General features: G+C 44.9%; 1 protein-coding gene across 1 annotated transcript; it reads left to right on the top strand.

The window, feature by feature from the left end:
• Positions 1-9316: 9316 nt before the first annotated feature.
• Positions 9317-10195, top strand: atoh1a (atonal bHLH transcription factor 1a). The gene has a single exon (XM_078555814.1). The coding sequence runs from the start codon at positions 9317-9319 to the stop codon at positions 10193-10195; it is 879 nt and encodes a 292-aa protein (XP_078411940.1).
• Positions 10196-21668: the final 11473 nt, after the last annotated feature.

The raw sequence follows: 21668 nt of genomic DNA, 5'->3' as shown, positions 1-21668 counted from the left end.
TTGGCAGTTGAAAAAAATCAAATGTTTCTATTGTCATCGAAATGGCCACGTAATGAGACAGTGCAAGGAAAGAGTCAGGCAGACTTGTAAACAAAAGAAAAAACCCAGTGAGACCTACAATGTAGAAGAGCCTCAAACAACAAATTCAAATATTTATTTGTTGTTTAATTTGAAGGGTGGAAAGACAGAACCAATATATGTAACAGTGAAAGTAAATGGCACACCTGTTAGAGTGGAAGTGGACACAGGAGTTGCCACTACAGTAATTGGGTAACATACCTTCAGATACCTGAATTATGGTGAACATAAATTGAATTTAGAAAAAACTGATGCCAAATTGAAAACATACATGGGTGAAGACATCCAAGTCAAGGGCATAAGCAGAGTGAATGTCCTTTACGGAAGCCAGTCAGCAAAGCTACCAGTGTTGTTATTGAGAGACAGAGCACCAAGCCTTCTAGGGCGAAACTGGCTGAGGGAAATCAACCTTGATTAGCCACTGAGATTCCAAAAGGAAGCTGGAAACATTCTTGATTTGGTAAAGGAGTGTGTAAGGACTCAACAACCTGAGGAAACGCAGGATGTCTTAAGTCAAAATATGGTAGAACAGCAGAAGGAACTTGAAGAGACCTTGCTTAATGACAGGGCTCGAGACGAAGTGAGCAACCTTCAAAAGGAAAAAGTAAACCCGCTGAAAGACCTCCACACACGACAAGATTCCCTCAGATCTAAGTTTGTACCACTGGAAAAGTACAGAAAGGAACAGAAAGAATTCAACTCTTCTCTGAATAAACTGAGGGATGAGTTTTCCAATTTTCCAGGAGGCAGCAAACAAATACAAAAAAGGGACTGAAGAATCAGTTACATGATGTCAAAGCGACTTTGAAGGCAAAAATCGCAGAATCTTCTAAGAAGCAGACATACAATGAAATTCTGCGAGACTCACCACTGATTTCACTCAAGTCGAGCTTACACCTGAGAGTAGTCTAGCCGATATTGAAGTCGAAAAGAAGGCTGAGATTAAAGTCAGTGTTAGAAAGAAGAAGGCACATAGAAAGAAGACACAGAAACTAAAATAAGACTTTAATCCTGGCAGCATACAAGTACACTTTTGTACACAGGCCTGGAAATCAAATCGAAACACTGAAGCACTTAGTTGTTTGCCTTTACAAGAAAATAACAAGGACTTCCCAGTTCCACAAGAACTTGTTTTATTGTTAACTTTCTTAGATCCCTCGCCGGTATGTGCTTGACAGATCAAAGACTGGACAGAGGTCCAGTCACTGCAAAGACTGGGGACCCAATCCTATCTCAAGTACGAGAACAAGTGCTTCATGGTTGGTCACAAAAGCCTGTACCTGATGCAATGAAACCGTACTTCAACAGAAGACATGAAATAACCAGCCAGGATTGTATCTTATTGTGGGGAGCACAAGTGATTGTTCCTCCAAAGGGAAAAAAGCCATTGTTAATTAAACTACATAGTTTATACATAAACTACATAAACTACAGGAATTTCCCAAATGAAGACCATAGCATGCAGCTGTCTATGGTGACCTGGGATGGATGGAAAAATAGACAGCTTAGTGAAGAATTGTGTGCAATGTCAGCAGTTGCAAAAGTTATCTTCAACAGCACCGTTTCACCCTTGGGAGTGGCCAGGAAAGCTATGGGTATGGTTACACATTGACTATGTGGGACTTTTCATGGGAACAATGTTTCTGCTTGTTGTTGATGCCCACTCAAAATGGATGGACATATATGAGGTGAATTCACCAACGCCTTCTGTTACAATTGAGAAGCTACATCAAAGTTTTTCCATTCACGGACTACCAGAAGTAATCGTTTCTAATAATGGCACAGCATTTACGAGTGCTGAGTTTCAACGGTTTATCAGCCTCAGCAATATCACTCCTGTGAAAACTTCACCGCACCACCCTTCCTCAAATGGACTGGCCGAGAGGGTGGTTCAAACGTTCAAGTCAGACATGAAAAGGTTAACTGGAGATTCCTTAGCAGCCAAGCTAGCACACTTTCTTTTTCATTATAGGACCATCCCTCACACAACAGGTGTCACACCTGCGGAGTTATTGATGAAACATCGTCTCAGGACGAGATTTAGGGGGTAAGTTGGAAAGGAGTCAGAGAGAGGAGTCAGAAAACTAGATACAACTGGCATAGTCTTGAGAGGAAATTTACCATGGGAGAGACGGTATATGTGAAGAACTTTGGAGAAGGATAAAAATGGTTACCGGGTGAAATAACTGCAGTGACTGGACCTCTATCTTACCATGTGGAGGTGGAAGACCGAGTCATATGGAGACATGTAGACCATCTAAGGTAGAGAGAAACAAATCACCAAGAAATAATTCCACCAGTGTTCACAACTGGGTCAACATTTCCTGTTGAGGGAACTCAGCCTAGTACAGATGTGTCTGTTGTACCTGCAAGAGTTGAGGAAACAGATTTGCAGGTGCCCGCCAAAGCACCTAATGATCAGACAACTCCAGAAAAAGAGGTTCCTGACAAAGCTGTAGAGCTGAGACGTCCTACCCGCATAAGGAAACCCCCAGAAAGACTGAATTTCTACATTACTTACCAGTGTAAATAATTTGCTGTTTTGAGAAAATTGTAATTGTGAATGTAAGATGTATGTTCCAAGTAAAGGGGAAGGGATGTGGTAATTGTGGTTTTATCTAATGTGTAGTATGTAGTGTACCTTTAAGAAGAATGTTATAAAGGAAGAGCACATGGTCTTGAGTAACCAATAGAAGAATAGCACGGCCTATCTCTGTAGTCAGTAGTGTGTAGTTAGAGTCAGTAGTATAGAGATGGAGTTGGAAGTGAAAGCGCACATGAGTTGCTGTTGAGTACCTTTGTAAATGAACATAAGAAATGTCTGCTATCAACTCTATCTATGGTACCAACTCAGCCACCCCGCAACAAGTGTGCAGCTGGGATCCACAAGTCCCAACACCCAAAGAACTCCACTCTCAGCCATCTACCCCACCATCATTTTAAAGTTTGCAGGTTTGAATCACTAAGCTGCCATGTTGGAGATATCGAAAGAAACATGCTAAATGGAGGTTTGATCATCTCCTGCCAGCCTTTCAATGTCCACGCTGGGGATTCTAGCGCCGCTGTCATTCCAACAAATCACCCCCATGAGCTGCTGAAGGGAAAGTCATCATCCCACCAGCACTGATGTTCATGGCCTTAAATAACGCAAATTTAGAGTCATCGAGTTATACAGCTCAGAAAGAGGCCCTTCGGCCCATCCTGCCCATGCCGGCTATCAAGCACCTATCTATCCTAATCCCATTTCTGAGCACAGAAAGATGTCAATTTTCTGCAGGAGAGCCAGGTTCTCCCTCTCTCTCTCTCTGATAAGGAGAGCGACTTGACAATCCGTCTGAAAAAAAGAGCAGCTCCCATTACAAAGTCCATTTCTTACGCTACCCTACCTAAACATCCTGACATCGGCCCCAACTTCCCTTTGTCCATTTAGAGCCTGTGCCGCCGTGACCTATTCATCCATGTAACTTGAAGTAGTGTAATATAACGGTATGGCACTTAGGGCTTACGTTAGATTTCTGTTACATTCCCTGGTAATATCTGGCAGCATTTTCTAACTGCCAAGTCACAGCGCACCCAGTCACAAGAACTTCCCATTATAATCAGTTTACCCTAAGTGCAACTTCACAGAACAATGCAAGTTCATTTTAAGAGATACTGACCAAATTTATAATGCAGTAAATCGTGTCAAAATGCATTATTTCGCCTCAAGAAAAGAGGGACTGGCCAAATAACTTTGAAAGGGACCCTGTCTTCCTCAAAACTTGAAAAGTAGGAAAATATGCCTGCCCGGCTTCCCAAAATGCAGGATCGTCTTGCAAAATGAATCACGGATGTCTATAGTTCATATATATCATTAAAAACTAAATTTACTTGGTGCATCCTCACACTGTGAACAGCTGGCAGATTTTATATATGCAACACGTATGGCTCTTTGGAGAAGAAAGGAATTTGACCAATCAACAGGGCAAAATGAATGATTGCAACACTTTATTAAACGTTTACCCGGACTGCTTCGATTTGTAGGCATAATGTGTTTTACATAAATTCTACATCTGGCTAATATGTAACTGAGGCATGTTGCACTTACTGTAAAGGTTTGCTCTCAGTTTTTAACAGCTAGATACATACATTCAGCAAGTTAATAATATCATGCATTTTCACAACAGAAATTGAGGTGATGATGGTACTGTTGCAATTGCCTGTCAAGATAGGTTAGGTGTAATGAAGGTTAATGTTACAATAGGGGTCTTTCTACTGTTAGGGAAATGTTAGGTTAACAAATAGACCTGTGGAAGAATTATTGTAACAGAAGTGTGTGCATATATATATGTATATATATATAAATAAATAAGCTATATATATACATATATATATATATAAGCCGATTTTCTTAATTGTATAGAGTTGCAGATTTATTCGATATAAGTTAACTTCTGTCTATTTTGGTCATGCAATTTATAATCAGTCTCTGCCGTCCCCAGCCCTGCACGTCTCTTGATTTTGGATTTTTTTTGTGGGAAGGAGTCTGGCGTATGATTGCCATGGAGACACCACTGTGTTAGCTGGTATCCAGACTGAATAATGCGCAGGGGCAACATCGTGTCACATTTTCCCTTAACACTCTGCAAGCAGCAAGCAGAGCGTGGCCAATGGGACACAGAATGCCATTGTGCCGGGGACACTTTAATAAGCCACAGTTACAATATTCAACCTGGTGTGGCACGGGGGTTGGGCCTGCGGCACAGCAATGAAGGGGCAGAGCCTTCAGGGAGAGAGACTGAGAAATCCCGAGCCTCAGTCAAAAGGCGCCACCTCTCAGCCAACTTCACTTCAACTTAACACAAAGTATTTCCAATAATTCGTGCAAATTGGTATTTGCACTCATTTGCTTCCCAGCCTTCCACTTAACCTATCCCTCAGCTCTTTATCTATTTATCTAAATATGATATTGCCTGTTTACGAATACCCCCTCAGTCATTGTTTAAAATCTACCTTTGCTTTATTGTAGTCCCTTAATGTCTACTTTTTAATTCATCCCATTTCCCTCGGCCACTTTCCTCTTGCACTCCCTTTGCATTTTTTTTTCGGCGCTGTGAACGCCTGATTTTTCCAGCGCGGCTACTCAACCTGTGACAGAATCACATCTTCACCGACCACCTGCACTCTCACCCCAAGCAGTCAGAGCCATGTAGCTTTCTACATGGTCATTGTCATCAATGTTACTTTAAAAGTTTAGTTGAAGTCAGAGAAGATGCATTCGAAGAATCTAGGCATCTCACTTTTTAAAGATTCCACTTTGGGAACCGTGTTTGTATTTGTTTATTATTTTGATTGTATTCGTTCATCTATTTTTTTAAGGCTTCTCTCTCTCCCCCCACCCCCGCCCCGGGCAATGACTCCAAAAAGCCGGGAATTATAGATGTAGTATTTATGTTACTCTGTTCGGATTACGGTGCCATTTGGATATCACATCGATGCAGAGTCACTGTAAAAAGCCGAGTTCAGATGAATGTGTGAATCTCTGGGACAGGGCGTGCCACTGCAAGATCGAAAGAGTGAATTTATACACACACACACAAAGGCCAGAGAGAAAGATTAAGATTGGCCAGGGAGAGGAAGAGTCGTGAGTGGGACACAAGTTTAAGCAAACCCTTCATTCAGCACCACTAGCTACAACCTGGTATTCTGGATCATCACAAGAAGCATTGTTGTTTAGTTTACAGCCACTTTTGTCCCTAACCTTCGACTTGGTTGCTCCATATAATTTTTTTTTAAAACCCTAATTAAACGATGACACTGCGAAACAACCCGAGCTGTGTCACATGTTATATATATAAAAAAAAAAGTTTTCTGTCATCAACACAATGACCATTATCTTCAGCCCTGTAGCGCTCTGTATTTTAACTTCAGAACTCGTTCGCGTCGCTCGCTGGTTTCTTCCCCGATGTGTACAGTCAGGTCACTTTGTAAACTCCCCTGTCCGGAAGCCTCTTTAAAACCCGCAGATCTCCTCTCACCATTTATATTGTGCACCCTCAGCGCACCAGAGGAAATTTGGCCTGATGTGCAAAATCGGCAACCAGAAAGTGAAGCAATCTGCACTCAAGTGGAGCCGAGATTGGCTTTAAGACAGAAGTTCAAAGCCTGGGTTAACTTTTAATAGGATGACTCTGATTAACAAACAGCCTTGTTTAAACTCGAGCGGGTGGAAATGTTTACATTGGTTTGGTTAATGAAATCGCTCCTTTTTCGAGACTGCTAGATTAGAATATAAAGGAAAAAGCGGCCTCTATACCGGCCAGCAGTGTCGGTAACCAGAGGTCACAGAGTTAGGAGAATTGGTAAAAGATTCAGAGCATTGTTTTGTATTTTAGGCAGCGAGTTGCTCAGATCTGGGCTGCACTGCCTGAGAAAGGTGGTGAGAGCAGATTCAATAGTCATTTTCAAAGGGCAAATTTGATATAAGGGAAGGTCTGTGGGGAAAGGGCGGGGGTGTGGGACCCATTGGATGGCTCTTTCATGGAGCCGGCACTGACGCGATGGGCCGAATGGCCTTCTTCTGCGCTGCATGATCCTATAATCATAGCCCCCACCTCGCAAACGGCTGCAAATGATACGCAATTGTGTTTGCAAAGCAAGTTCACCTCGGGCTGCGGCAATGCTGTTGCTTGAAACAGATCCCTAATATCACTTTTGGCTTAAAGACCAGTCCAATGTACACTGTCGTTGTAACCTCCTGGGGGTCTCGATATGAATTAATGGAAGGCATGATGGAGATTGTCCAGGAGAGCCACCAACAATTGGTACCAATAAATTGATGTAATCTGAGTGTTGTTGTATAAAAGGACCCCACGGTGCTTATTTTAAATGAAACTGATTCCAGTGAAGTGATATTTTATTTTCTTGTGAGAATTATACCCTTTCCTACATAGACTGATGTGCCCACTTTAACTTATCTATTGCAGTAAACATGAGCTGGTGGAAAGGACAGCTAGTGGCTTTCGGACTAAAAACTCCCCTGTCAATCTTACTACAAGCACAAAGAGGCAGTTATCTCTGGCCTGTCAGAAATCAGACTGACACAATAACTTGAAAATCAACGGGGGGGACTGGAAGAGATCCCTGGAACACAAGTTAACTGCGACGAATAGTTTTGATTGTTTTTTTTCCCCCCAAAAAATAAAAGCACCGCGTTAACCGTTTTATTAGCCTTAGTCTCTTGTGATAATTAATGAAAAATTTGGTTGAGCCAAAGGCTAAAATAGGAAAAGTGGATACTTTTGCGGTGGCAAAATAATTGTAAACACGCCGCAGTGGGAAACTAATCCTTTAATAGGCTTAGCACAGCACTTCTCTGAGACACGTTTCTCCACGCTACTGTACAATGGTGTTACAGTCCTAAACTCGTATTGCAGATATGAGTCACACATCCAGAAGTGAATCTTGGCTTTAAATTGTAATTCAGATGGGCCCACCACGTGGCGTAACTGAACGCGCGATTGTGGTACATTACTGAGGCAAGCTGATTGCTACTGTTTCAGGCTGAAAGGATTATAATCCATCCTTTTAAATCCTCGCTTAAATCGACTTTAGCGAGGCTCTCTGTAGCCCTGACATTAACCCCAAGTTCTTCAGCTTCAACACACATCATTTTAAGTCAGCTAAGTTTGTTTGTGGTGACTGAGGTAGGGTTGTAGGTTGCAAAATGAAAGGACAAAATGCACATTTCTTATTTAATGTGTATTAATTGTTAATTAATTAATTAATTGTTTTTAAAAAAAGCTTATCCGTCTGCATGTTTAACCATATGCACACACACACACACACGTGTTCCGAATGTACAAAATAGTATCTTTAGGAACGGTTTGAGGGGTTGGGTACTAGACACCACACGATTGTGATCGATGCACCACAGCATCTTGCTGCGGTTCAATGTAACTTTCGATGCCGGGGTGGCATTTTAAGGAGTGCACTGAGAACTCAGGTGAGCTTCCTTTCCAAGACTAACAGGTAAGGAAGGTAAGGTCCCAAAGCCACATCTCCTTTCGCGCGAAAAAAAAAACCCCAAAATGTAAAGGCTATTGCACAATTAAAGATTGCATCCATTTCAAAGCTCTCCCGTGTCCCCTCCCACCCGACACATTTGCTCCCCATCCCCTTGCCTCTCACCCTCGGCATGTGCATCTAAACCGGGGTCCCCCCCCCCCCCCCCCCATTGGCATTGTTTTCGGTGTTTAAGAGGGCCAAGTGCGGGGATGGGGGTGGGGGGGTGTTGGTGAGTGAGTTAAGACTGAGCGCTGCCACGCCACATGTGCCCAGGTTTTGCAGGGATAGACAGAGAGTGTGAAGCCAGTCGCGTGCCGGGCGAAGCGCGTGGCCGGCGCGAGGTGTGGAACGCGGCCCGGGGAAAGGGGGCGGGTGGGAGAAGGGGAGCCAATCAGCACTGCCGAGAGGCGGGGCCTGAGCGGGGAGGTGTGGGTGGGGGGGTGGGAGCGGAGGGTTGAGAGTGTGGGGGGGGGTGGGGGGGGGGCGCGTGCCATCCCCTTTCATTGATACAAACGGGTGAGATCCCAGGAGCTTACACACACATACACACCATTCCACCCACGCGCCCCAAACCACACCCACCCCTCCCTCCCCTCTCCCCCGCCAATTGTCTTTGATTGGGCGGCTCCTTCCCACTTGATTTGCATAGAGGCCTTGACTCCCCCTTCCAATTGGTGGAGGAGTGGGGAAAAGGATGAGGTGGGGATGGTGGGGGGGGGGGGGGGTGATGTCACCGCGCTCGCTCATTCGCCAGCCGCACGCGCCGACTCGCACCCCGATTGGCTGCCAACACGCGACCGGCGCGAGGCGCCCATTCATACCCCGATGACACACAAAAAAGAGCGCGGCTCCTTTGATCCCCGGGCGGCGCGTGCCGCATTTAAAGGCGGCCGCAGCCCCGTCTGCAGCAAGAGGAGCAGGAGTTTTTTTTTGTTTTTACCTGCACACGCCTGGTGGGTCGCATCGTCTTGTCTGGCTGGCTGTCTATCGGCGTGTGTGCAAATATAGTGCTGTGCTATTTACATAAACACACACACACACACATACACACAAACTTGCAAGAAGACAAAAGCAACATCAGCATTTGGAGCTGCGACCAAGTTATACTCCAAAACTTTTCTTCTTACTTTTTATTTTGCAAAACTTTGGCTTTTGCATCCTTTCCGCCTGTGTTTGCCATCGTCAAGTTGCAATGAGCCAGGTGCATTCGGAAGACTGGACTGAAATGAAAGAGCTGGCGGCTGGGAGGTGTTTGCAGCAGCCGACAGCTCAGGGTTACCCCCAGGCCGCCGCCGCCGCCGCTGCTGCACTCTCCCTGCTGGACACCGACCCTCGAGGCTGGCTGGCGCCCAGCTTGCAAAGCACCTGCCCGGCTCACGCCGACTACCTGTCGCCCGGCTCCTCGGAGGAGCTGCTGCTGCTGGGGGGCGAGGCTGAGGCCGGGCGGTGCAGCGGCCGGGGCAAGACCCCCGTCAAAGTGCGGGAGCTGTGCAAGCTGAAGGGCGTGGGTCTGGAGGAGCTGGGCTGCCGGCAGCGGGCCCCGCCGAGCCGGCACGTCAACGGCGTGCAAAAGCAGAGGAGGCTGGCCGCCAACGCCAGGGAGAGGAGGAGGATGCACGGCCTCAACCACGCCTTCGACCAGCTCCGCAATGTCATCCCCTCCTTCAACAACGACAAGAAGCTCTCCAAGTACGAGACCCTGCAGATGGCCCAGATCTACATCAACGCGCTGGCCGAGCTGCTGCAGGGGGGCGGCGAGGGCGCCCCCAAGGGCGAGGGCGGCCCCCGGGCCCCGGGCACCGCCACCCAGGGCTGCCGGCGCTACCCCAGCCCGGGCTACCCGCTGCAGGTCAACCCCCTGCCCTTCCCCTTCAAGGAGGGGGGCTCGGTGGGCAGGTCCCAGGAGGGGCTGGCCGCCTCCCCCTTGCAGGAGGGCAGCAAGACCTCCCCCCGCTCCCACCGGAGTGACGGGGAGTTCTCCCCTCACTCCCACTACAGTGACTCCGAAGATGCACCCCTGGATCTGCAGAGCGAAGAAGACGAACTCTCCGAAGCCCAGAATTACCAATAAAAGCAACAAGTGTTGGGAGCAGAGAGAAAAGATCCGGAATGAACGACCCTGTTTCTTTTATTTTGTAATTTGCAATGCATCATTTTCGTTTTGCTATCACGCTCAATGCTAATAGAATATTTTTGGGTTTTTTTTTGTTAATGAAAAAAAAAAATGCTACTTTTGATACTAATTCCATATACGAGTGATGCTCATTGTATGTAACACACGCACTTTAAAACTCAGCCTCTCGGCGGAACAGCCAATTTCCGCGGTTTGAGATATTTAAGTAACCCCCTTGCATTCGCTGGTTCATAGAGTGAGAGAGAGAGAGTTTATATATAGGTAATATTGGTTTTTGAGAAGCATTTTGTCTCGTAGACGAGTTTTGTGTCTTGGCTGCTGCAAATACAAAATTATTATTTATTGCCGAACCGAGTGTACTTCTTTCTCGACTGTTTGACCTGTTCAGTTATCCTTCTGTATATATTATATATATATAAATATAAATTTTTAACTTGCAATCGGACAAGTGGGGAAAGTGTAACTTTTTTTTTAAAGAAAAAGATTCGTTTCGCCTTAGCAATGTTGTTTTTTTTTTATGGCCACCGTTTATGTACTGTCGCTTTTTATTTGAGTTTTTAAACCTAAAATAAATATCACTGAAAAATGTGCGGTGGAGATGTTCGTTACTTATGGGGAAACACAAAAAATGTGCTTGTTTTTTTTCAGAAAGGTGTGAAAAAAAAGAATATAATCGAATAGCGGAGGCATTTGTTGCGTGAAGGGTGTTAGAGTATTTTTTTAAAAGCGAGGTTTAAAAATCGAGTTGTTAGATTTGGAGATTTTAAAACGCGCACTTTTTTTGTAATCTGGAACAGATACCGAGGGATCGCGATAATATATCCATAAGTGTGAAAAAAAAATTTTTTTTTTAAAAACTTCACTGTTTCGCTTAGTTCCGCGTTTTGGTAACTGGAGGATTCTCGATCCGAGTTGCAGAGTTTTTTTTAAAATATTAATTACATATGAAAGGACTGAGTTGACTTTCTGGGTGGGACAAAGACAAGTGCGATGAACAAAAGGTCGCACCTTCTTTGATCTACGGTTCATGAAGGGAGTCTCGTTTGAGTGGAGAAAGTTATCCGTTCCTATTTAGCCTTGTGTGGACTTTGGGGAGGGTATTATGTAGATCGGCCCAGACAAAAGCATTACAAGTACATTTGTACAGCGCACAAGCAGCCACTAGTGTTACATTCTCAATGGAGGTCAACCCATGTACTTAGGCACAAGGTTAATTAAGCAGCAAAGCTCCGCTATCAGGGGCAACATCTTAGAGTATCCTGCTTAAGAGTATCGCCCTTAAATTGGACCTGGCGCCTGTGCTACGCTGTATGGGTTTAAAATGGATTCGAGGGGCCGAGTGGCCTTGTTCCTGTGTTTTTTGCTAATATAATTTGCGGAATTCTGTGGCTTATTTATGAGTAAATTAAACAAGGAAACACATTACGTAATACAAAATCAAATGCACTGTAGAATAGAACGGGAACGAGGGGAGTTGGATAAAGGGAGGAATTTTATTTTTGTGGTTAAAATGGTACATTTTACAACCATAAGAACAATATCACAGTGATAAAGTGAGATCGATCTGCCTTCCTATTAGTTAGGGGCTGTTTAAGTGCTTTAATGTGCAAGCTGATTGAAAAAAACACACCTAGTCTTGTGGAGCTCCAAGATTTAAAACTCAATCATTAATCTAAAATACGATACCCGTTAACCAAAAATCTATAAAATTATTCTATGTAGGTTAATAGTTAATTCATAGTTAGCAGTTAATAGTTAACCAGGTAATTTGGGTTCGTTTTTAAAAAAGTAACGAATGCGTTCTTGTTCAATTTTACATTTAAAAATTGTACCATAAAAATGTGCAATTCTAATCCCTGTCGTGAATGGGATTCAACGGTTGGCGGTTTTTTAAAACTCTCCGAATGCTGGAAATCTGAAATAAAATCAGAAAGTGTTGCAAGTGCACCCTTGTGTTGCATATTCGTTGGATGTGAAAAGATACATTAACTCCGGGCCCTTGTGGTAGACACACGAACCCATCTCCTGTTTGGGACGGAGGGGTGGGAGGGAGTTGCAGTTGTTGCGGATTCCGCTTTGTTTGGGCGGCTCTCTCGCTGCCTCCTCTTTCTCCTCTGGTTTCTATTTGCTAAGAGCGCCAGTTGTATCAAACGCCGCTAGGGCAGGTAACACAAACCAGCGCGCAGGGAGTGTTGAGTAAGGATGCCCTTTTGCTAAACTGCGCGGCATGGGTGAATGAGAGCAACTCCCCGCAGTTAACTCGGCCCCCAAGGGCGAATTGATACATCCAGTTCAGCCCTATGGGGCGGGTTTGGGGAATTGTCTGCATTAGTCAGGACTCCACAGAGGCTCCAGTGCCTTGAAGTGCGGTAGCCCTGCAAGAGGTCACCTCCCACCGCGTTGAGTTCACGAAGCGTGCGATATAAATCCGGTCAACTTATTGTCCTCGATCCAGACGGAAAATCCATTTGGATACCAACAGGATAGCATGTGGCCGGTATAAAGCAAAGTCGATGCATTAAGTGATGTCCTATTACTGACCTTCAATGATAACTTTAATGAATGGTATTGAGCTAATTGAATTCATCCACATATGCTGAAAAAATTACAGCTGTCTGGAATAATTTCAGTGCACAAAAAGGTTCTCAAATTCCATGAATCCAATGTCGAACTCCTAATGTTTTGACAGGGGTTCAACCTTAGCTTTGGAATTCTAGATCTAAGAGAGCATCCCAACAGCCCGGGTGCTGTGAGAGAGAAGAGCTTGCTGTTGAATACAGATATCCTGTGTGGTATGCACTGTGAGGTAGAAGTATTTTTGGATTCTGATAACCTCCATGAGTACACTGGGTGGAGGGGTAAGTAAAACACCATTCCAGCCCTGCAGTCCTCCAATTCTGACCTCTAGAGCCTCCCCCACTTGCGGCCGTGCCTGCAGAAACCTGGGCCCTAAGCTCTGGAATTCCCTCCGTGAACCTCTCAGCCTCTCTCTCCTCCTTTGCCATGCTCCTTAAAACCTACCTCTTCGACTAAGCTTTCAGCCACTCATGCCAATGCCTCCTTCTCTGGTCCGGTGTTAATTCGTGCCTGTTTAGGACCGTACGAATTAAGAGCAGGAGTAGGCCATTCGGCCCCGCAAGCCTGCTCTGCGATTTGATAAGGTCGTGGCTGATCTCACTGTGGCTTTGTCTTTCAATTCTACTTTCCTGTCTACTCCCTAAAACCTTTGACTCCCTTGTCAGTCAAGAATCTATTGATAAAAACAAAAAAAAAACTACTGCGGATGCTGGAAATCCAAAACAAAAACAGAATTACCTGGAAAAACTCAGCAGGTCTGGCAGCATCGGCGAAGAAGAAAAGAGTTGACGTTTCGAGTATCTATTGAACTCAATCTTAAAAATGTTCGATGGCCCCGCCTCCACATCATTGAAATGACTTCTGGCGTTTTACCACATTGAAAGTGTTATGTAAATATAAGTTAATAAAGTGAACAAGGTAAACATCAGGAAAAAAAAAACAAGTGGCAAGAGGAACCATGGGTGGGTAGGGAAGGAAGTGTCACAGAATCACAGAACCATCACAGAACAGGAGGAAGACATTCGGCCCCTTCCGTCTGTGCCAGTTCCTAGAAAGGTTTATGCAACTATTCCCAACTCACTGCCCTATCCCCGCAGCCCTGCAAATTGTTCCCCTCCGAGTACTTATCCAAACCCCTTTTGAAATGTACTGCTGAATTTGCTTCCAACCGCCTCTCCAGGCAGTGCATTCGAGATCATCATAACTTGCTGCTTAAGAAAGGTCTCCCTCGTGTTGCCTCCGGTTCTTTTGCCAATTACCTTATCTACCAATTGACGATTCTCTCCGCCAACCCCCAACAAACCGGATGTATACTAAAGCAAAGAAAAAAAAAACATAAAAATGCTGATGCTGGAAATTTGAAATGAAAAGAGAAAATGTTTTTAAAAGAAATGCTCAGCGGGTCAGACAGCATCTGTGGAGGGGGAAAAATCCGGGTAAAACGCTTTAATTTCAATGATCTTTCATCCGCTGTGATGATGTTGCCTAACCCTGCTGAATGTTCTAGCAGTTTCTGTTTTTTATTTCTTTACCAAATGGCTTGATAACATTTTAATCGAGCATTTTAATCAGATCGTACCTAAACAGAGTAATGAATATACCAGCTCACACAGTGATCATAGTTTGGCTTCCACCAGAGACGGTAGTTTCAAAAATTCACAGCCTGAAGCGACGGCTTTTTCTCAAATGTCAGGAATGACATCAAAAATACATTGTTATGTATCTTTATTTTCAACGAGCAATATTTTCTAGTGTGTGTGTGTATGTGTAAACACCTCTCCCCATTTCTTTCTCCTTCTCCAAGCCGCTTTTCAAGGACCCCTAACAGCCCAGCCAAACGCCAGGCCTCCGACCCCAACTTCCCCCACACCCCCCTCCCCGGGGCACGGCGCCACACTGTAACTGGCCATGCTCCTGTGAAGCACTCTACCGAGACAGTACAGAAAAAAGAGAAGCATTGATACAATGGAAAAGCAGTGAATTCATGTTAATATCATCGAGGACTATGCAATCAAATGGAAATTCTGTTGAAAAGAATAGATTTCACTTAAATGGAGCCAATGGGGTATTGAGTAAGACAACCCAAACAGAGCAAGACACTGTCAGATTTGCCCCCGGTTTGTGTTGTATTTGCTGATCTCAGCCCATTTGGTAGCAAAAGTGGTTTTAAAAATTCCCTAATTACAACCAGAAGTGACACACCAAACCAAGACATCGAGCAAACTCATTACTTCATGTATGTTATTTATGTAGCCCCTGTTTTGTGATTCCAAATATATAAAAACAAACCTCTAACGCTCACTGCGTAACTGAACTCTGACCTGACAACATTATAGAAAAAAGGGTTTCTAATCAACTTCACACCTGGACTTATTTGTCGCATCAAATGTGGCCGCATCATAATCTATCTAAAACATTATATTCCAGAATGTGCCGGCCAGTTGGAGCAGGTTTGCAATGTCACCCTGTCACTGATATCATACCAAGGGACACAGGGCTTCTTATTTTCATTGCAATTTTACCATAAATGTTACAAGAGACTTTACAGAATCCAGTATGATATGGCAGCACTCCAAACCTGGGAACTTCGTATCAGTATACTATTTAGGCTAAAACAAAAACAGAATTACCTGGAAAAACTCAGCAGGTCTGGCTACAGCATCCGCAGTAGTTTTTTGTTACTATTTAGGCTATGTTGTTTCAATTCCATTTTTCTTTCTGTTATGATCGGTGTTTGATTATTTTGGTTTAATGTGAATTGTTGCGGCGGGTCGGGGGGAGGGAGGTGCGGGGGTGAGAATGCATTAGTTTGGTTATTGAATTGTGGTGTTGGTGTTGGACGATGCCTGGTTAAGGGGGGGGCGGGGGCAGCAACAGTCTGACTGAGGGCATGCATCAAGGAAGAATCTTGAGAATTGCAAATGAAATTACCCCCCAGGAAACCATTCAACTGCGGCCCCGTTCAAGATTTAATATAAACTGCTTTCATGTTTATGATGTTTGCAAACAGACCAGTTATAGCGTTTAAATGATAGCAGCATTTGGATGTCGGGGTGTTTGGCTGCAGACAGGGACAGAGATCTGGCAAGAATGCAAGTTGGATCTGACGAATGGTGGATATATAGGTATATTATTAGCGGTTATGGTACACCAGTGTCAAGATTGCTTCTAGCTGCGCACCAACACGTACAAGAAAGTTGGGATGTAAATCTGGAATCTGAACCAGAGTTAACTCCGGAACCAAGAGATATCAAAAGCCCCTACCCCACGAAAAGCTGGTTCCCACATGGTAAAGGAAAGCAGAACAGTGTCAAAACTGGGTATAAAATGAAGATCCCTTGGATCTCCTGACACTTTATCGTATCCTACAACACAGAAAGGGCCATCGTGCCCCTGTTACCTTTTTAGAAGGGCAATCCGATTTTACACCCCCCCCCAACCCCCCCATTTCTCTCCCCATCAACGGTGGAAAGTAGTTTTTTTTCTCAAAAGTCAATCTCCATTGTCTATTGAAAATGCCTGTGTAATCTGACTGCACCACACTTTCAGGTAGTGCGTTTTAGATCAGAACAAGCCACATGCCCGTGCGAAATAATTTCCCTTCTGATTTTTGTCAATTACTTTAAACCTATGAGCGACGGTTACTGACTCTTTTGCCAGAGGAAACAGTTTCTCCCGAGTTGCTCTATCAAAACCCCCTCATCAATTTCAATATATTAGGTCTCCCCCTAGCCTTCTCTGCTCTAAGGAGAACAATCCCAACTTCTTCCATCTCTCCAGAGGAAGTCCCTCAACCCTGATACCATCTTGGTAAACCACTTCTTCACCCTCCCCTAAGCCTTGGTATCCTTCCTTTAGGTGTGGTGCCCAGAATTTCACACAATACTCCAGCTGAGCACTAACCGGTGATCTGTAAATGTTGACTTCCTTATTTTAGTATTCAGTTGCCCCTATTCACAAAGCCAGGTATCCCACATGTGTAACTGCCTGATCAACCACCCATGCCACATGCCCAGGGTTGGTGAATGGGCAACGCCATGTTCCTTTGCTCTTGTACACCTTCAAAACAGCCCAACTGGAATTTCATTGTCACAACCCTTTTTCTCACCAACTCTCAACTCTGTCCAAATAAATTCAGCATTTGAGCCCCTCTATGTATACCCCCCTGTAGAATTGAAGATTAACCTTGACCAATACCTGTCACCCCCTCGCCTGCCTTTTCCCCCCTTTCCCTGTACCTCATGAATGTTTAGCCCCTATTCCTGCCAGTTCTCCGGTAACAGTCACCCTGTGGTAGTGGCATCTGACAACATGCGCCTGTACCTCTTCAACCTCACTGCCCACACTTCCCTCATTAACACGCATGCCTTCTCACACCATATGCTGATCGGCTTTGCCATTTTACCTCGAATGGATTCCTGTTCCATCTTTGGTGCCCCATTCCTCCAAGCATTATGAACCCCGGAATGAGGACTACACACGGACCAAACTCCCCGAAGTCTCAGCTCGACGCGGCGAAGCGCCAATCGTCGGGCTGAAATCTGAACTGAACCTTGGAGCAAACTTAAAAGTTTCTCAGCTCTGCATTCCTGCGATTGTCTCAAACAGGCACTTGTAGGACAATAGCGCCTAATCGAATCATAATGAAGCCCATAAAACTCGCCCCAGGGCATTTTTATCCAAAATCTGCTGCACGTTACAAATGTACCTGGATCCCACAGTTAATGCCTATGTGTATACAGGGGCAGGCCAAAGTACACGAGTCAGGCTTGTTCTCACAGGTATCCAATTATTTGCGAGATTAAAACATGATTTGTAGAGTTTTACTCCGGTTTGTTACGTCAATATATGTTCACTCGTTTTTTTTCCCAAATTATCGCAATCTGAATTATCTCAGTCTTTAACATTGGAGATAACTTGAAGCAGCTAAGATGACTTTGCGCTAGTTTGTTTCATGTCCCTTAATCCCCACAAAGCCAATAACTGATCTGCACAGGCGACGAGAGATTCTAACAGAGCAGGGAACGCTGGTGTTTTGACTTGGGGCTTTATACATTAACCGTTAGTTTTCGGGAATGGGGGTGGGTTCTGTTCTGATGGGAGTTTTTTTTCCTCTCTCCCCCGCATTTTACACACGGGATTTTACAGCAATCCCTTCGACGAAGACAGAACGGAACGAGTCCCGTCCTCCGATTGTAAAGGAGCAGGAGCAGAGTCGATGCTGAGCTAGCGCGGAGAGAGAGAGGAGGCTGCCCCCTGTCCCAACTGATAACCCTCAAACTCTCGAGCGTGTTCCCCTGATTATCTGCAACAATTAATCTCTCGAGAGTCTATTTGCCTGTGGGAGTTGTGCCACTGACTCCAAAGTACACTTGCAAAACTGATATGCTGCAGGGTCGGAACAAGTTCCCGGGGTCAGGTTGCTGCTACCCAATGGACTGAAAGCAAGAAAGCTGCAACGGGACTCAGTTGATTCTAACTATCTCCACCGACTAGCAACACACAGTTTGAATCGACCCTGACTCATCGGCATTTAACCTAGTCTTGGAAGTGCTTGCAATTATTAGAAGATCGCTTGCCTTCTGTGATTTTTTTCAAGCCCCCTTATTAAAGGCAGAACATCGAATTCCTAAAATATACATGTTCAGCCCGCTTTGTCATTTCACTGGTTGGAAGTCAAGCCCGATTTGTACAAACTGAACAACGGTGCACGGGTTATCGCTGTAAGGCCAGCACTCCAGGGGTCGTTTACTCCGGAGTTTTTGCCGCAAAATTAGCTCATATACATATACTGTATGTAATGAGATACATCATTCAGAGTTACAGTTCTAAGCAGCGAACAATGTTACCGCACCGTGAAAACACACCCATCCAATTGCAGCGTCTCTTAAAACTGAACTGGCAGCCTTATAATTAACCACGTTTAGATTTTGTCCAGTTGAAAAAATAATAATCTACAATAGCAAGCTGACATACTTATTATTATAGTTGCCTTAAGTCACTCAAATATTAAAGACAACTGGAATGATATATAAATGTATAAAGATCGTATATATTGTAAGCACAAAGCCCTGGAAGTCAAGCTTTAAATTTAAAGTTTATCAAGTTGGTTAATGTCAACAAGCGTCAGTCATACTTGAAAGGCAGAACAAGCACACTTGACAGCCCGAATTCTTCAGCTCCATCAACAAGCTGTAACCTTTGTTGCGGCCTGTTTAATAATCTCATTAACACTTCGGAGAGTCTAAACTTGTGTGGTGCGTGGAGCACATTCACCATATGCCAGCCCACTCGCGACCTGCTGAGCGGACCCTTTCTCCTCGAGATTTGTAATTAGCTTCAAGTCTCTAAACTCCACCGCCAGGTATCTAGGACACTGGCCAAGGAGCCGGCAAGTGTGCGGAGCCGTGTGGGCGCACACACACACACACACACACACAGACACAAACCTCACCAACTCGCCACCCCTCACACTGTCATTACCCTCCCAACCGTGACCTGAGAAGAATAAAAGACACTCGCAACCATTGTTTCACCCAGATCTCCGCGGGTTTCGGAGAGTGCACACGGTGACGAAGGGGTGGACACCATTTTTGGCAAAAACAAAAATCCGCCAAAGGCGTGAACGAAATGACCCAACTCCGCAACTGCATCGAAAAACAACAAAAAAAAATCCTAAATTCCCGCCCGTTATTCCCGGTTGGCCTAGTTAACAAATGTACGTCAGTTGTCGCTTTATATTAATTGTGCAAAAAAAAAAGAAAGATTCTTGTTTTGAAAAATGACACCAAATAAATAAAATTGGACGCAACAGTCCTGCTTCTGGCGCAAGTATTTATTTGAAAGTGCAAAAAGTGCTAATGATTACATCGAACAAAGATTGAATAAGCAAATGTGTGATCTCTGAGTCCTGATAATGATCTATAGGGGACTTTTGGGGGGGTGGGGGAAGCGGTTAAAACACCTCTTGCGTATGATACAATTGTAATTTTTGACCAATCTCGCCTCCAGGCTCCTGTCAGGGGGAACTGCGGAGTGCGACTGGAAGTGGGTTATTAATTAAGGCTAGGACAATGGGATGGTGGCATTTGTGCCGAGGCTTCGTGTGCTTGCGGTGCAAGTGTCCTTGGGAGCTGGTCTGAGACACGCGTCGTCAGCTGGTGAGCGCACGACCCCCTTCCGACACCCCTCCATCTCCCAGGGGAAATCTGGGGATCTGTTGTTTGGGGGGTGGGGGGGGGGGTGCAGTGCCAATCCAATCCCTCACTTATTTACACCCGTATGCACTTCAACTCTTGACAACCAGCTCCACCGTCCGGTCAGACAGACCTCCCCCCCACCTTAAATCATAATAAGAGGGAGGCAACTAAAGTAAGGGGAAAGATCAAAGCTAAAATACAAAGCCCTTGAAAGGGGAGGGGAGGGGGAGGGGGGTCCCACTTTGGGCACACTTACCTACCCACCATTAAATGAAGCCTGACCTAATGTTCTCCCAGCTGTGTGTCACACCGAAGTTTTGGCTCCGCGCGTTCAGCACTCGGAGCCTTATCCAAATGACATCCAATTCTGTTTTGTATCAATCGGCTTTTCCCTGGGACAGAGCGGTTCTGCCCAGCCAGTATGTGCACACAGACATGCTCCAGCCTTTTCTACTGCTTTTTATTTCGATGTGATCCCCACTTTATTCAACAATATTGTACCTACCCCCTTTGACTCTCTTCCTCCCTTTCAAACATCTCCCCCCCACCCCCACACTTTTCTCTCTCTCCCCCCAAACCCCCCATATCTCCTCAATTTAGCACAATTTTACCACTCCCAACCCACCCCGCGAAAAAACACATACACACATATAAACACAACCTTGCAGGTGTCTCTCTCTGGATGCTCTTTATGTTGTAGTTTTATGTTGGAATGGCGGCGAGGTGGACCCTTCACGTACCCCAGCCCCCGTCCGTCTTTATACCTCCCTCACAGTGAGACCCGGTCCCTGTGCCCCACTGAACGGGGACCAGACTTAAAATCTTCCATTTTTGTTCCCTGCGGCAACTTTAATGCTTTTTTTCACCCTCCTTCTAAAAACGCCCATCTCTCCCCGTCTCCCTTCCTTCGAGTTGGACAGCGTCGCTAACACAAAGTCGGCAAAGTTAAACTTTCCCGAGGCTTCCCTGGACCCGCCCCAGCTATCCCGGGGGGGGCTTAGGTTGAATTCGACGGGTGTGCTCCTCAAATTTGTGATTTCCAGGTTTATGGAGACGGTGGGTGAGTAACTCCTAATGATGTGGGCAAGGGTGCCATTTGCTGGGATAATTTACTTGGAGAATTCCAAGGTTTATATCTCAACAGCCGCACTTGTGGCTGAGTTATTTGACGAACTCGTTGTTAATTGAGTGAGTTTATAGCGGCTAAAGTGGTGGAGGGGGAAATCACTACTAATAGTTTGCATATGAATTGGATCTGAGTGGGTACAAGTGGGTGAACTATCCAGAGGCCAACATATATAGGCTTTGATTGGGGAATGGCTTAAATAAGGAGGATATTGTGCAGCCACCAATGTGTGTATAATGCGCGGTTGAAACGAGGTCTGAAGATGATGGAAACCAATAACAGAACGAGGAGATCGATGTGGCTCTGTGACATTTTTAAACTCAGAAAACTCACCGACCTAACCTCACAGGGGGTGTTAATATTTAATACGCCCATTTTAATCTCAACATTTAAAACGTGCCCACAGGTCTTTAAAAAAATGTTTATTATGCAGCAAGAGAGAAATTAATAATAAATGAACCCAGGTTAAGTTCAGCCCAGGAGCTTTTTCGCAAGATAAGATGATTGC

The sequence above is a fragment of the Cetorhinus maximus genome, chromosome 1 (assembly GCF_964194155.1).
Source record: "Cetorhinus maximus chromosome 1, sCetMax3.hap1.1, whole genome shotgun sequence".
NCBI classification, from domain to species: Eukaryota; Metazoa; Chordata; class Chondrichthyes; order Lamniformes; family Cetorhinidae; genus Cetorhinus; species Cetorhinus maximus.
This window is presented reverse-complemented; position numbering and strand designations above follow the sequence as displayed.